The sequence below is a fragment of the Pangasianodon hypophthalmus genome, chromosome 7, assembly GCF_027358585.1.
Source record: "Pangasianodon hypophthalmus isolate fPanHyp1 chromosome 7, fPanHyp1.pri, whole genome shotgun sequence".
Lineage (NCBI taxonomy): Eukaryota > Metazoa > Chordata > Actinopteri > Siluriformes > Pangasiidae > Pangasianodon > Pangasianodon hypophthalmus.
This window is the reverse complement of record NC_069716.1, coordinates 7,993,424-8,010,600: the sequence shown is the minus strand read 5'-3', so window position 1 is coordinate 8,010,600 and position 17,177 is coordinate 7,993,424. Positions and strand designations below refer to the sequence as shown.

The window sequence follows — 17,177 nt, the reverse complement described above, 5'->3', positions numbered from 1 at the left end:
GAGTGAAACCCGATGTGGTCTTCTGCTGTTGTAGCCTATCCACCTCAAGGTTTGATTTGTTGTGCATTCTGAGATGCTTTTCTGCTCACCACGGTTGTAAAGAGTGCTTATTTGAGTTATCCTAGCCTGTCAGCTCGGACCAGTTTGGCCATTCTCATCTGAGACATTTCTCCCTGCAGAATTGCTGCTTATTGGAGGTTTTTTGGTTTTGCACTATTGTGTAAACTCTAGAGACTGTTGTGTTTGAAAATCCCAGGAGATCAGCAGTTTCTGAAATACTCAAACCATCCCATCTGTCACCACCTGCCATGTCATGGTCAAAGTCACAGAGATCACATTTTCCCCCATTATGGTGTTTGATGTGAACATTAACTGAAGCTCTTGACCTGTGTCTACGTTGTACTGCTGCCACATGATTGGCTGAAACTAAACACAACAGCACAGGCAGGGAGAATCCACATGTACAAACCAGCCCAATTCTAGCGTTAATGCAGGAGGCTATGCTGGCTAGATCCCTCACTAGTTAGCTGGCATTTTGCTAGTTAGTGTTTACTCACATTCCTCAGGCTCAAAGAGAACGTTTAAATGTGAGGACATAAAAATTATGTGAGGGTGTCGAACAACATGTGATTGCTTAGGGTAATATTTACACAGTCTTTACCCTAGGTTAGCCCCGCCCACATTACATTAAATCGGGAGAAGTTCTGAAGCGTTGTGTTGGATGAAGTATGCTTTTTTTTCTGTGTGTTTGTAACTGGATCTGGTTTTACAGCAGGTACCATTGTTGTGGAGAGAGAGAGAGAGAGAGAGAGAGAGATTTAAGTACACTTAATCTTATAATCTTTTATCACTCCTGTTACATAACTCAGATGATGTCTATAATCTTATTACTTAGTACAGCACACTAAAGCAAATACAATACAACGAGAGCAAAGAGAAGAAACAAATATTAGAAAAAGAGGATTAAAAGTCAATTCCAAATTTAAAGTTGTGAGATTAACAAATCTACAGCAAGCACATGATTATTACAGTCTAATTATTACCATTAGAGAGAGAGGATGTACCTGAGAGAGAAGGTCAGGAGGTACGTGTGGTCTTTGATTGTACCTTCCTCAGATGGTCCTCAGTGTCTGAGTGTATGTGTGCGTGTGTGTGTGTGTGTACATGCTTGAATTAGTTTTCGCGAGCTGGATCATCTCCGGTTGTTTGAAGGTGAAAGGTGCATGAGCATGGTTATATGAAAGCTTGATTGGTAGAACATTTATTCCAAACACAGAGTAGGATGTACGCGACCTTGAATAGAAGCCAGTCTAAGAGCAAGAAGCTATTAAATTGACCTCACTAAAAGCACAGGCTATTGTAGAATCGATTACTCACTATGTATTCTCTAAAAGACCTATTAAAGTTTCTGCTATGATGGTCATACATTCATTTGTGTATACTTTAATGTGTTCTTGTGATTTATCTTTCTATCAGCTAATTGGATAATGTTAGTGTTAGGAGTGTGATGAGAGAATCTCACAGAGTTTCAGTCAGGCTGTATTGGTATAGATTGTTATAACATTAACAGCACTTTACAGGTATACCGCGTGGACAGTACAATACTTGAGTAAACGAACTTTGTTACTATATATTATTTTGCTGTATTTGTACTTTACTTGAGTATTATTGAAATTAAATATTTATACTGTATACTTAATTACAATTCCAAAAAAACTCTTGCTTTTTACTTTTTACTTTACATTTTTACTTAGACCTTCAAAGTACTCGTTACAAATCACAAATGTCTCTTCATCTCTCATCCAGGCAATGATTGTACGCTAAATATCAATCGAATGGGCTCAGTTTAGTATCTAATTGTTTCAGTTAACTGACGAACCAATCAGGTTCATCAGTTTAGAAAAAAAACTATCAAGAGTTGTGTCAATTAATCATATGCAGTGGCCTTCTCATGCTATATAATGTAGTTAGTGCTGTAGCTATGCATGTGCGTCTGAAGATAGATAAGCCGCAAGACTGCATTGTTGAACTTGAGGATGAGCGCTCTGGCTCTACCTCAGTAAAATGTTTCAGTATGCTGGAGTAAGCAAACGCTCGTATAAAATGAGGTGTCTGCTTTGCCTCCCTAGAAGGCATTAACATCTAATTTGAAAGAGCATGTTTGGGTAAGTTTTCCAAATTTGGTTATATAATGTCATGGATGCGCCAAATAGGGTGCAGGACTACGACTCCTATCAGCCACTGCACATCACATGATCATGACACTCATGTCACATGACTTTTTGCAGCTGATTCACATGTAGATTAATTAGCACTAGTATTTAAGTCATGTCTTGTATAGCACTCGGTGTCTAGCTTTAGTCTTTTCTGTTGTCGTTGTCTGTTATAGTTGTAGCCTAATTCATGTCATGTTCATGGTTTTGCCTTGCTTCGCTAATCCTCGTTTTGCTTCTCAGAATTTGTGTTTTGTGTGTTTTCACCTGTAATAAACTAAATCTGCACTTGCATCCGCCTCCTCTACCGTTCTGTGACATATATCTTTGCTAATGACAGGTTAGATTAGCATTGATTCCAGTAGCTAACATAATTAACTAGGCAGCAACTCAAATTCTAGCTAATAGTAAATATCTCAGAGATTGAATTATGTTTTTAAGGCAAAACAATGTAGGTTTTGACCGTTTCTACTTTCACTAGGGTACATTTTCTGGCTGGATAGTTCCTGCTTTTAATTGAGTAAGATTTTGACACATTATCTATACTTTCACTTAAGTAGAGTTTCTCAGAAGTTTGTCCACCCCTGCAGGTTTGTCACCTTGCTTGAAATATGCTACAAGTATAACATGTTAATCCTCCCTTCGACCTAACTCGAAAGTAGGAAGACTGAACTCAGAATTACGTCATATTCAAGCTCAGCATGTTGAATCTACGACACATCCATGAAAGTGTGTTTTGATAGCAGCTAATCAGTGATCATAAGTTAATATGTATTTACTTTCTCAGAACAGCAACCTCTATGGTCGGCATTAAAGATTTAACCAACTAATGTGGATATGTTGAATGATCTAAAGCAACTACTACTATAAACTCATTTAAAGTAGTGAAGTGACATTTTATTTACAATTGATGTCATATGCTGAACTCGGGTTTGAGGAGACCTTCCCAACTTTCCGAAGTGAGGAGTCATTTTCTTTGGTTTATCCTAGTCAGAGGTCAGAAATTCAGAGTTAGGAGCTAAATTACATAATGGTGAGTGGAGATTACTATTAACTAGTATCAAGGTTGTTAAGGTTATTATTTAGTTATCATAGTTGTAGGATTAATTGACTTGCTCCTTGAAAGGAAAGGGATTAATCTAAAACTTTAAAAAATATAAACAAGTGTAATAAAAACTGGATGAGTGGAAAGTTCAGGAATAAAAAAAAGCTGTAATGGGGCTTGAATAAACAAATATGATGGTACTTGTTTGCCCTGTTGTTCTTAAAATGAAATGTGTGCTGTGATCATTACGGGGTCCTTGGAAATTCTTTTACGCTAAGCTTGATAACCCGTGCATTAGAACATTTGGTAGAAAGTGAGGGTCATGAAAATGAAACAGAGGCGAGAGATGAGATTTCTAGTTTCTATGGTTATCTTTATATGAAGATATTTGGATTGAAGGACTACTGGCAGAAAAATAACTTCTGGGTAATTCCCAAGCAATAAAAACACAAGGATTTCCAGCTACTTAAGTGCTTAGACTAATCCGAAAAAAGAAAAGAAAATATAATGCGTATTTACCTATCTAACCAAAAAAGAAGAGAAAGGTATTCATCCTGAAAATTGAAGGCCCTCGTCTCTGCGGTCGAGGTGTGCATCGGAACTGGGATCCTGCGGGACCCAACAGAAAATGTTGCGGGAGTGTGTGGTTTTTACATTCACATGGGAAGGATCTGGCAGTCAGATATGAAGCACATGGGAGAAATAAAGAGCATTTTTATTAATGTTTGTACAGTTGCTACTGAGAATTCAAAACCAAGCCATGATGTCAATATGAAACAGACGAGATTTCTCAAGTCTGACGATACCTCTGTTCTCATACACAAACACACTGCGAGGATGGCGGGTTATGAATTATAACAATAATAATAAGTGTCTTTTGTTGTCTTGTCATTGTGAAAGACCAGGTTCCCGTTTGGAAAATACATTTACATTTTCATTTACATTGCTTCATTTGGCTTTTATGCAAATTGAGGAATCCGAATCCAGTCTAAGCATATGGCTGAGGATTCAAGGCCCTCATTGCCCTTATGATTCGCAATGTACTGTACTCGTTCCAGGGTTATAACAGTTAATGAAAACTAGCAAAAGCTTTAGCGTTAGAGGTGTTTTGCCATTCACTCAGTCTTGCTGTTGTTTTCTACACCTGTACTCAGAACTGGATCTGATTGAAAGAGTGTTTTTGGTCCTCAAACCGTGGCTGTGAACAATAAGGGTGACAGGATATTAGCACCTCAGCTAGGTTTGTTAAGCATCAGGTAGAAAAATTCTGGGAAGAATTTTGGAACCGTGTTAGGAACTGATCTAAGCCTGCAAAAATAAACACAGTACTGTACAGTGCAGTGATCCTGAGAAAAAGAGAGAGAATATGATCATTCCGGAGGAAAGACAGAAGAGAAGTGCACTGTTTGATGTGAGTGCACAGTACTCAGGCGTGACAGACAGGCAGTGTGTGTGCGTGTGTGTTTGTGCGTGTGTGTGTGTGTGTGTGAGAGAGTGTGGAGTGTGTTGTGACTAATGGAAGTGGGTTGTGGTTAGACATAACGGATCCACTCTGCTGATTTTATTGAGTTGATTTCTACAGGAATATTGTGCAGCAGTTATAATTGCAGAAACCCTGTTCTCTAGTCATGTACTATAAACTGTACCATGTACATTGGCCTGCTGTGCGGGGTAAAATTCAGATTGCAAACTGTTGCCATGGAGACAGTATAGGATCGCTCTTCTTTCCTAACAGATCTAATTTCATTACTCGCACAAGACGTGATGTCATGTTTGTGATTTAAGTTAAAGCGTCTCATGTTGCTTTCTGTTCCACCTCTAGAGAGAGGCTCGAGATGTATGAATGTGAAAATTAAATTACTGTTAGAGCTGCAGGGTGACAGTTATCCACTGCTCTCTCTCTCTCTCTCTCTCTCTCTCTCGTATGATTTTATTATATGTGTTTCTATTTCTCACTACTGCTTCGCTTGGCCGGAGTTGAAAGCAAGGGCACATATCAAGGCAATTTTGTCTCTGTCTTAATTTTTTTTGGTTGTAGATTCTTTAAATGTGATTCTAATGTGGTTAAAAGTTTTGTTGTTGATGTTACACTTTGCTACAGCCTTCATTATCATAATACGAATATGTTTAGGATGTACAGTACTGTGCAAAAGTCTTAGGCACTTGCAAAGAAATGCTGTAGAGCAAAGATGCCTTTAAAAATAATGAAATTAAATGTTTCTATATTTAAAAAAATACTATAAAAAGCAGTAAACAGTCATAGATGAAACAAAGTCAATATTTGGTGTGACGATCCTTCGCTTTAAAAAAAAAAATAGTAGTCTCAGGTACAATTTGTGCAGTTTTATAAGGAAATGAGCTGTAAGTTTTACTGAGCATCTTGCAGAAGCAGCCACAGTTCTTCTGGAGACTTTGACTGTCACACTTACTTCTTATTTTTGCAGCAAAACCCAGCAGCCTTCATTATGTTTTTTTGTCTGAAAAGTGTCTCTTATGTAATATGCTGCTTTCTTTACTGACATACAAACTTTTTTCTGTAACATTTAATTTTGTGCTGGAAAACTAACGTTTGGCAATCTAAAAAGTCATAAAATAAACATCTATAACAAAGTTTGTACTAAAAAAATAGGGTGCATAAGATTTTTGCACAGATATATATATATATATATATATATATATATATATATATATATATATATATATATATAATGTACTGTGACTCATGCATAAAAGAGCAACCAATAGTAAAATAAATTGGATAGCAGTTCTAAAAACAGTAGCTTATAAAATCGCATTGCAGGCAATAATACTAAATAAAAAAGGCACATTTCAGCAGCAGCTCTATTTCCACTAAAGGATGAATCATAATATCATTATTGGACTCATATAGAGGACTAGATGACATTATGCTCTATATATTAATGGTGTGTGTGTGTGTGTGTGTGTGTGCGCTGTTTTTTTCGTCACAGGGAAGATGTTTAAGTCACTGGATCTGTCTCTCATAGTGGAGTTCATCCTGATGTTCTACAGGGACAAACCCATCGACTGGCTGCTCGACCACATCATGTGGGTGAAAGTGTGCAACCCGGAGAAGGATGCGGTATGTGCTCTCTCTCTCTCTCACACACACACACACACACACACACACACACACACAGACACGCAGATATTAGACTCTCACTGTCTCTCCTTCATTACAGTCATTTGTTTGTTTAATTATTCACTCTAACGATCATTACTCATTATTATGCATAATGGTATAATTACTCTGGACTGATTAGTCATTATAGTCACTCTCTTTAGTCTGGTTGCCCGTCTGTTGTCTGTCGCTATCCTTTTCTCCTTCCTTGACTGTCTTCTCTCTCAGTGTCTGTCTCTCACAAACAATGAAGCCCCTTATTTTCACCGGTGAAGTGCCAGTGTTACTTCAGTGAACTGGATTGAGAGCCCGACCAGTGTTTCCCAAAATAAAGTAAAAATAATAACCACCGGGGATTGAAGTTGTATTTCTGGCTCTGAGAACACATTTTGCCATCCGGAGTCGAATACAATAAAATATGTACACTATAGACATTCACGGCACATATATATATACATATATATATATATATATATATATATATATATATATATATATATATATATATATATATATATATATATATGTGTGTGTGTGTGTGTGTGCCGTGAATGTCTATAGTGTACATATTTTATTGTATTGTATTTTATTTAACTTTTTTAATTACTTATCTTGTTATGTTGGTTTCTCACACCATGGGTCTGGGGGAAACGAAGTTTCAATCCTCTGTGTGTCCTGTACATATAGCAGAATTGACAATAAAGTTGACTTTGACTTTGACTTTGATATACATATATACATATATATAAATCCAAATATATATAGTTATAAACCCTGATTATAGATTCATATATTTTATCAGGCATATTGAGAGACAAGCTCTTAATTTTTCCATATTTGACTAAACCAATAAACATGCTTGGTATAATCAGTTTTTGTTTTTGTCTCAATAAAATCATTATTTGTCAGCAGATTGTTGACAATTTCCCTAGCCCTCTCAATTATGCTGAATTCTGCAGAAAAGCTATATAGCATTAACACTGCTAATGGACTGTGAGGACCCTTTGGCACTACGGCCAGCCTTTTGTAAAGTAGAGGAACATACTCCCTTTGGTTTAGATAAGTGATGTGCACTTAAAATAATTATTCAGTACTACAATATTTGCATTGATAAATTATACAGGATTTATGGGCCTACTGTCTTCATAAAAAAATTCTATTGACATGCCTGATCATAAAGATATATTCAGATTTGCAATTATATAGTCATGATTTACATTTATATATTCAAAGTTATAAATATATATGTTCAGATTTGCATTTATATATTCAGAGTTATAACTATATATGCAGATTTTCATTTATATATTCAGGATTTATAAATGTATATTCCAATTTATATTTGTATATTCAGAGTTATAAATATATATTCCAATTTACATTTCTATATTCACAGTTATAACTATGTATTCTGATTTATAAATATACATTCAGATTTCATATGATCATTTCCTGTTTGGCCCTTCATAATAATATATATGCTACTTTGCTTTAACCTGTTTCTGTGTAGCCGTGTTGTATTAGCATTTGCTTTCACAAAATAGCCCATATTTGATTGTGAAGAAATCTATTGTTTTCTCCTCAGACCATTGATTAATAGTTGTTGATTTATTCAGCAGTAACTTATAACGCTGCCCTGAAGGCGTCAAGACATTACCAGTTCTTGTTTCTAGACTAGCAGCATTTTAGTGCTGGAACAAAACCGAATTTGTTGGTCAGGAACCAGGAATGTTTTCAGTGGAAATGTGCAGAACAGTTCCATATTAGGCACTAGCATCTTATAAGTAAAGAAGGGCTGTGAGCAGAGCCGGGAGGTCATGATGAAATGATTGGGGTCGGTCTGAAAAATATTAGCCCCAGTGCACATGAAAGCTTGGGGGCATTTCACTCTGTGTAATCACCAGACACGACTGTCACGACCACTTCGTCATACCATTCTGTGTATTTCTCTTCAAACCAGTGGTGCTTCTGTTGTGCAAACAAGTCCAAAACAATCCACCTTGGGAAATTTGTTGTCTGATGTGGATGTCAAAAATGAAATGCTATCTTTTTATCTTCGAGACAAAGACAGGGAGGGTCAGCCCTGCTAGGACATTTATACCAGCCTTTCACTGCCTGTGAAAGACTTGCTACACCAGTTGGTGGCGCTGTTCTGGTAGCCTGCTTGTTCAGGCACCCTATTGGTATAGACGCCAGTGTCTATAGTCTGAACAGATGTGTCACATCAGGACTTGTTTACAGCCTGCTGGAGCTACTGACATAATATGGCCAAGTACTTGGGACATCATAAACATAAATAATTTTACCATCAGAAAATTGTGTTCCAACAAGGCAACAATAAAATACAACAGACGGGTGAAAAGAACGGTTACATCAATGTTTAATTCATAAAACTGTACATTTGTAAATCATGATGTATTTTGGTACGTGTTAGGGCTGCATGATATTGAAGAAAAATGCAATATGTGATATGCGGTATGATAATTCTATAAGTGTGTAAAATACATATATATATATATATATATATATATATATATATATACATATATATATATATATATATATATATATATATATATGAAAAGTCAAAGTTTTAGGGCGACACAGATAGCAGAGAATGCTTTCTTTTCCTCAAACGAACATGAAACATGTATGTTGGTTATGTCCGTTTCTTTTCAGTTTTTAAATATATATATATATATATATATATATATATGTCCTTTTCTTTTCAGTTAAAATATAAATATATATATATAATATAAAAACTGAAAAGAAAAGGACATAACCAACATACATGTTTCATGTTATGTCCGTTTCTTTTCAGTTTTTAAATAAATATATATATATATATATATATATATATATATATGTCCTTTTCTTTTCAGTTTAAATATAAATATATATATATAATATAAAAACTGAAAAGACAAGGACATAACCAACATACATGTTTCATGTTCGTTTGAGGAAAAGAAAGCATTCTCTGCTATCTGTGTCGCACTAAAACTTTGACTTTTCATAACATTTTGAAGTATTAAATAATAAAGTTATCGCAAGCCCCTGTGATATGCCGTACGCAATATTTACATTTGCTATATTTCGATAATTTCAATGTATTGTGCAGCGCTAGTACGTGTCTGTCCTTTCATTTAAGTGAGCAGTCACTGGTGTGCAGTGCTTAAATTTTGGGACAGTAAGACATAAATTGAATTAGTAAATAAACAGGAAATTACCCTGTTTTGCTCTCTAAACAAGACTGTTAAAATGCAAGAAGATCATCTGGGTGTGTGTAGAGTCTTAATCATGTGATTTCTGTGTGTTTTCTACAGAAACACTGCGACAGACAGAAGGCAAATCTGCGCATCCGCTTCAAGCCTTCTCTCTTCCAGCATGTGGGAACACACTCATCTCTGGCTGGAAAGATCCAGAAGCTCAAGGTGTGTGTGTGTGTGTGTGTGTACACTTAAGGAACTTGTTTTCTACAGAGATGTACTGCTGGGCACTGCAAATGCCACAGACTCACTTGGACAGACAAGAATAAGAAGACACTTATGTATTATTTGTTCACTGGATCATTGCTTGCCTGGCAGAGATCGTTGAGCTGTGGCACTCAGTGTCAGCGTGATGCTGCTCACTTTATGTAATATTGATTTGGCTTTCCTCTGCTGCCTGGTTGATGATCAGAAGAATCCTAACCTGGGGGCGAAGCCATCCATATGCTGTCTTCTAGTTTTCTTTTACCCACTTATCCGTCACTTCTTTTGTCTCTTTAAATTACAGGACCTCTCTAAATGTTACTGTCTTTCATGAACTCTGTAGGATAAGGACTTTGGGAAGCAGACTGTCCATAAAGGCCATGCTAACCCGTTAGCCGAGGTCACCACAAGTCTGAAGACCTACCAGCACTTCACGCTGGAGAAGGCTTACCTGGGCGAGGATTTCTTCTGGGCCTTCACGCCTGTGGCTGGAGACTTCATACGTATCCGCTTCTTCACCCCCGTCCGCATAGAGAGGTACACACACACATATACACATATGGGTCATGCTGCATGATGCAGAAACTGTTTTCTCATTCTCCTATTATGACACATTATGCTTACAAACTGCATCAATTTGTCCTTTTTCAAAATCCCACTCATTTTTGGCAGAAAACAAAAGGGAAAGTCACGGTACTGAGAGTATACAGCTCGAGAATTGGAGCTCACTTCAGTGAGGCTTGTTCTGCATGGACAAAAAATATCCTAGACATTAAAAAAAAACATGGGACACAAGTAAATCCATAATTAAAAATAGAAAGAATAGGGCTAAAGAGTGATTCTGCCTAGAAGAACAAAGCTCAGTGACTGTGTAAGGAGGCCATTAGTCTAAAGAAGCAGCTAAGAGCCCAAGAGTAACGGTCATCTTGATGCTACCGCCACCATGCTTCACTGTGGGGATGGTGCTCTCAAGGTGATGAACAGTGTTGCATTACTGTTAAGCCTTGTGCTTTTTGCCAAGGCTAAAAAGTTACATTTTGGTCTCATCAGACCAGAGAACCTTTTCCCTGTCTGTGTTTGCTGAGTCTCTAACATGCCTGTTTGCATGTTATATAGATTTTTTTCCCTTCTACTTCAGTATTATGGGCTGTTTTGTGTAGCTTGATGACATATAATCCCAGTTAAGTCTATTTCAGTTCCAGGTTGTAACACTACAAAATGTGGAAAAATTCACTGTATTAGGTAGATCTTCCCTTTTTCAATTCAGTTCAACTCAGTTTTATTTTTATAGCACTTTTAACAACGGACATATTATAAATCCAGCAGAAGAGCATTTGAGAAGTGTGACTCAGTGACACACTGTAGAGATCATGCCTTGGCTTATAAACTGATGGTGGATAAAATGATTGGTGTATATTTTTTCAGCAGCTGGAGCTTCTTTCCAGATATGGAGCAATCCAGAATCTACTATATATATTACAAAATGTTTCAAACAAGTAAATTAGAGGCAGATTGTGCTTGACTTTACTCTGAGGGCTAAATCCTTTAGGCGATTAGCTAAGAACTACAAAGGAAAGCTAGGTACACTGCAATGCTGTGTAACTCACATCATACAATTTACACTGTTTGAAATAAAGAATAGGGGGTCGATCTTAGCACATAGAGTCTTTTGGCGATCTGAGTGGCAGAGCAAAACACTGTGCTCTTTGATTACTGCCACTATCCTGCTTATGACAGGTTACAAAGCACAGCCGCACATCACTCCTGCGACCCCCCGGTGAGCTGTGCTCACAGAGCATGTTTTCATGCTGTAACATTTTAAGCATCAAATAAAGCCAACAGCCCAGATGTGCAATTTGCTTTGCTTTACTGTCAACATAACGATCAAGAATGAAGAGCCTCTTGACTGCAGGGAGAACAAAACCAGATGTCAGTATCAATTACCGTGTTATGATCGTGACTGATATACAGCTTTGTCTACTGTCTTACCTTATAAAAGGTGTGTAAATTTTCTTTAATAATATTGAAAGAAAGGCAAAGTTTGAGTGGCGTTCCTCCTTGTTCATAATGAAAAACATAAACAAGTCATCTTGTGTTGGTCACATGCTGATTGTTACAAGGAACAGAATTCAAGTTCAAGTTCAAAGTGGCTTCATTGGCCGAGCGGTTGTACTGTTCTGCCAAAGCACAAAACTCCAGCTAGTGTAATAAAATCAATAAATTACATTGTTGTTAGCTCCAGATAAATGTAGCTGATGTTCACTTTAACAGGAAATTATTTGAAGTAATGATATGTCAGGCTGCGAAATCTTTGGCCACTGAGTTCACATTTGTCTGTTCTTGTTCTAGATGCTGAAAAAGTCTGTCAAGATTTATTCATTTTAACTTTTCTTTGTAAGGCCTTGGTTATAGCTGTGTACAGCCAAATACGCCCCGCTTACTGCATACTGGCTGTTTGGTTTAAAATTGGAGAAATGTCACCTGGTCTTTGTGTATTCTGATGTTGATACTTTTCTGCTCTTCTTGGTTGTAAAGAATGGTTATTTGAGTTACCATTACCTTCCTGTCAGCTTGAACCAGTCTGGCCATTCCGCAGAACTGCCGCTCACTGGATGTTTTTTTTTTTTTTTTTTTTTGCACCATTCTGTGTAAACTATAGATCTAGATGAACAATTCCTGAAATTCTCCATGCAGTGCCATGGTCGAAGTCACTGATATCACATTTTCTCCCCATTCTGATGTTTGATTTGAACATTAACTGAAGCTCTTGACCTGTACCTTGCATGTACAGTACTGTGCAAAAGTCTTAGACACCCTATTTTTTTTTTAGTACAAACTTTGTTATAGATGTGTATTTTATGACTTCTACATTATTGTTTCAGTACAAAAACATTTTAGATTTCCAAACATTAGTTTTCCAGCACAAAATTAAATCTTACAGAAAAACATTTGTATGTCTGTAAAGAAAGCTGCATTTTACATAAGAGACACTTTTCAGACAAAAATCATAAAAAAGGCTTCTGGGTTTTGCTGCAAAAATAAGACGCAAATGCGGCAGTCAAAGTCTCCAGAAGAACTGTAGCTGCTTCTGCAAGATGCTCAGTAACACTTACAGCTCATTTCCTTATAAAACTGCACACACTGTACCTGAGACTATTAATTATTTTTGTAAAGCAAAGTGTTCTCACACCAAATATCGACTTTGTTTCATTTATTACTGTTTAATGCTCTTTATGTTTTTTTAATGTAGAAACATTTAATTTCATTATTTTTGAAGGCATCTTTGCTTTACAGCATTTCTTTGCATGTGCCTAAGACTTTTGCACAGTACTGTATCTTTTATGCAGTTTCGCTTCTGCCACATGATTGGCTGATTAGATCATTGCATGCATGAGCAGGTGTACAGGTGTTCCTAAGAAGTGGACGGTATAAATTATGTATGAACATGCATCCAGGTAGCAGAGCTGTGGCTTGACCCTTCTCTTGCTACACATTAGCAGTTTCCGCATGCTTTGAGCTCATTATAGCTGCTCCATTGGATATATGCTGGGTTCGAAGACAGAAGAAAGAATTATATTGGGCAGAAAAAATTTCTTTAATCTCTGTGAGCATATTATTACTGTGTGAGGCAGCGAGAGGGACCGGGTTATGCAAGAAGATCCTGTTTTAATTCTTAAAGGTGTTTTTAATCTCTGCTTTAGTATTGCTAAAATGGGATGCGTCATTTTAATTGTAGTCAAATAAAGTGAGGTGATTTAATCTGAAACCTGAAGCAAAGCATGATGCGCTGTTGATTTTAGGAGAGTTCACGTCAGTCCTTCTGTGCACCTTTATGGGCTACGCTTACCCATAAACCCCCTCTCTGTGTTGCAAAGGAGATACACACGTGATTCAGTGTAGAATTATTTAACTATTGATTATTAAATTAAGGATTAAAATATGACAGGGAGTGCTGTTACAGGAAAATAAGCGACGACCTGGTGATGTGATGCAGCCTGACACAAAGCAGACTTACTGTTACCATCCCGAAGTTGATTATTTGTCTATAACAGGACTCTCCGTCCTGTTATATACCTCTCATACCACAGCAATTTGCCGATTACATTTTTAAAATTTATTAAAGAGTAACACTATCTATTTATAGTTACATTTAATGTTGTGGAACATCTGCAAATCAAAAAACTTTCTTCTATCACTTATATAATAACAGTTTTTTTCCTCACCAGCCTTTCTGTTTTATCTCTTTCTTGAAGTTTATCAGATGAATGAGAAATCGCAAAAAGCTTTCCTCCTGAAGTATGAAGTTACAGCATTACCTCTGGCTGTTACATAGCACTGACACTGGAGACTCCTTCCAAGTATGCTAAATAATCGTCTCTTCACAGACAATTGAACCATATCAGTGATTACACACAGTTCATTATTAGTATTAAATGACATAGATCATCCACCAAAGTCCCTTTGAATTAGCTGCTAATATAAAAATTGTAACTCAATAGAATGAGTGCATTAATATAAATCTGTGATTTGCCTTGTAGCTAGAACTACTGTCAAAGAAACTGTTATAGAAAATTACTTAACACCTTATGATTAGGTTTAAGAATCCAGCAGCACTGTGGTGTGAAAGTTATTCAGCTAACACCGAGACACATTGTGATTTCAATGACAATGAACACCTAATACCACAGAGAAATCACAATAACTGTTATTCTATTTAAAAGGGCTTTTTTCCCCATTCAATTATGGACAGGAACCTGGATGTCTTGCTCTGTGGAGAGATAAAGAAAAGATTTTCTCATTCATGCATTCTCCTACACAGACACACACATGCACTCACTCAGCTCAGCAGCTCGACCCTTTACTCAGTCTCTATAGCTTTAAGCTTACAGCTTTACCTTTACTCTGTTCCATTTCAAATCCTCCAATCCTCCATGGAAAGTTTATATACGCCTAATGGAGAAGTCATTGAAGCCTGTGGCTAGTGAGAAACATCTGGCTATCACTCTGAGTGAGCCCAGGAGGTCATTTTAGAGCCCAGCTTTCAATATGATTATGGAAAATGATGTCTTCCTTACTGTGCAGAGAAAATCCAGACGCTCAGGCTCTTGTTCCTCTGCCCTTTGGGGAGATCTGGATATCTATCTAAGATAGGAGAGATGTTTTTTAAGAGCTAAATGCACTTTAGATTTGCATTCATTCAATTGGCAGAATATCTAAAGCCACTTATAAGTGAAGCAGAATCCCAGGCCAAGCATAGAGCTGTTAAAGGAGTCTTTTTTCAACCAACTGAACAGAAACAAGTGTGTTAGAACCGGAGGAAAAACAAAGAGAGGCTCAAAAATTCTGTCATCTATCTTTTATCATCAGTTCTACCACAGCGCTGTTGAATTCTCCATTCTGATTGGTCAGGAGATGATCCATATTCAATGACAGACAGTAGTTCCAAGACAAATCACAGGCTTCTATAATGCGCTCATTCTAATACATTAACAATTTACTCCATATGAACAGGTTAAAAAAATATGATATGGTGATGTTTATTTAGCTTTTTTGGAAGGAGTCTCCAGTGTCAGCTCTTTGAATCAGTCATAAATAAAACTGTCCCTTTATGTTTCCATTGTTTCTGTAACATAACAAGCTGCATTTTTTTGTCTTATGAACTTAAAGAGAAATAAAAAAGAGAACCTGGTGAGGGAACGACTGTTTATAGCTGCTGTAAATGATAGCAGGAATGAACAGGCAATTTGCTGTGGTGTAAGAGGAATAAACCACTTCAGAACATGCTGTTGTTGGAAAATAATACATTTCAGGTAGGTATTGATTATTTTCCTATAACAGAATGTCCCGTTATGATTAATTCTTTACTTAAACATGAGTGTTGGAGTTTTTTGGAGTCTTTTTAGTAGACGGATATAAGCCAGGGATAATAATATAATGCACAATAACGCAGTGTTGGCAGTCCAAACTTGTCTTACTGGGGAACAGATGGAGAAAAAATATGCGATTTTGAGCCACAGGCTGTTATAAAAAGTAAGGAAATAAATAACAGGCTGGCTTGATTGCCATTACATTGCTGTTAATTGAAATGACTAGCTTAAATGTTTAGTTTTAAGCACTTAATGTTGCATGATTGAACAGTGGAGTGTAAACAAAGAAATTACAGCTTTCACCCACTGGCTGTATTCCTTCTCTATAGTAAATATTTAATGGCAGATTAATCCAGTAGTTTAACCAATAGTTGCGAAAGTATTCATTTTGCATGCACCTTCTGTGATGGTAACATTAAGACCTATTGAAACATGAGGATTTGAAAAGAACTCTGACTGAGAGATGATGCTTTTAAGATTTAGTTTTGCATGATGCTGACACCCAGAGTTCAAACCAGGAACTTCATTCTAGTATCTTTAATAGCAAGACAGTTTTTGTTAAATATTTGAAATAGCTGTCAAATAATTTTCTTCAGTTGACTAACTAAAAAAATCGCTTCTAAAACAGCTCATGGGTCAGACACCCCTGATCTAATGGCTTATTCAACTGAGTCCACACAACTGCACTCAGCGTTCTGTTTTCCTCACTGTTATCTTTGTTTGTGTGTGTGTGTGTGTGTGTGTCTGTGTGTGGCGCAGGTATTTCTTCCGCAGCGGGAACATCGAACACCCTGGAGACAAGTTGTTCAACACTACAGTGGAGGTGCTGCCGTTTGATGTGAGTGTGTCTCTGTTTGCTCCTACACACAAATAGCTAATGCTGCAGAACACACACCTCAGGGCAAGCAGCTTGCTTCAGGGAGGTTCCGCTAACTGTAAACTGCTATCATCATTAAAACCTCCTCACAGAAAAATACGAGCTACAGCTGTTGGTGCTGGCTAGCACTTTTCTACATGTGGATCCTGGTGGTGCCAAAAAAATCACTGATTGAAGTATTATCATTGAAGCATTTCATTTTCTATTATTTATTTATTTTTATGAGACTGTATAAATCAGTATTTAAATGTGAAATATTTAAGAATGTCACTGTTGGTGTTGAGTATTTTGGACAAACCTTCAACTCATTAACTAGCCTACTGGACAAGTATTATATCATATTTTTATATTTTTTTCTTCTATCATATTTTTATATATTTATATTTTTCCTTTCCTACCTGCATAAAATTCTATTTTTTATGTCATGGACAGTGGAAAAAAAGCATTTTACTGCGCATGGTACTGTGTATAGTTGTGTATGTGACTAATAAAATTTGAATTTGAAGTAAAAGCTCTGATATGGCACACAGTACCATGTTTTGGTCACCCATAATCGACTG

The 17,177-nt window shown here is 36.8% G+C and overlaps 1 protein-coding gene across 1 annotated transcript in view; it reads left to right on the top strand.

Annotated features, from left to right (window-relative positions):
- Positions 1–17,177, top strand: part of mgat4b (alpha-1,3-mannosyl-glycoprotein 4-beta-N-acetylglucosaminyltransferase B) — a 146,805-nt gene that overhangs the window by 118,173 nt on the left and 11,455 nt on the right. The window contains exons 9-12 of the mRNA XM_026940727.3: positions 6,228–6,358; positions 9,727–9,834; positions 10,217–10,410; positions 16,500–16,578. Coding sequence (XP_026796528.1) covers positions 6,228–6,358; positions 9,727–9,834; positions 10,217–10,410; positions 16,500–16,578 — 512 coding nt within the window. The remainder of the gene's footprint in view (positions 1–6,227; positions 6,359–9,726; positions 9,835–10,216; positions 10,411–16,499; positions 16,579–17,177) is intronic.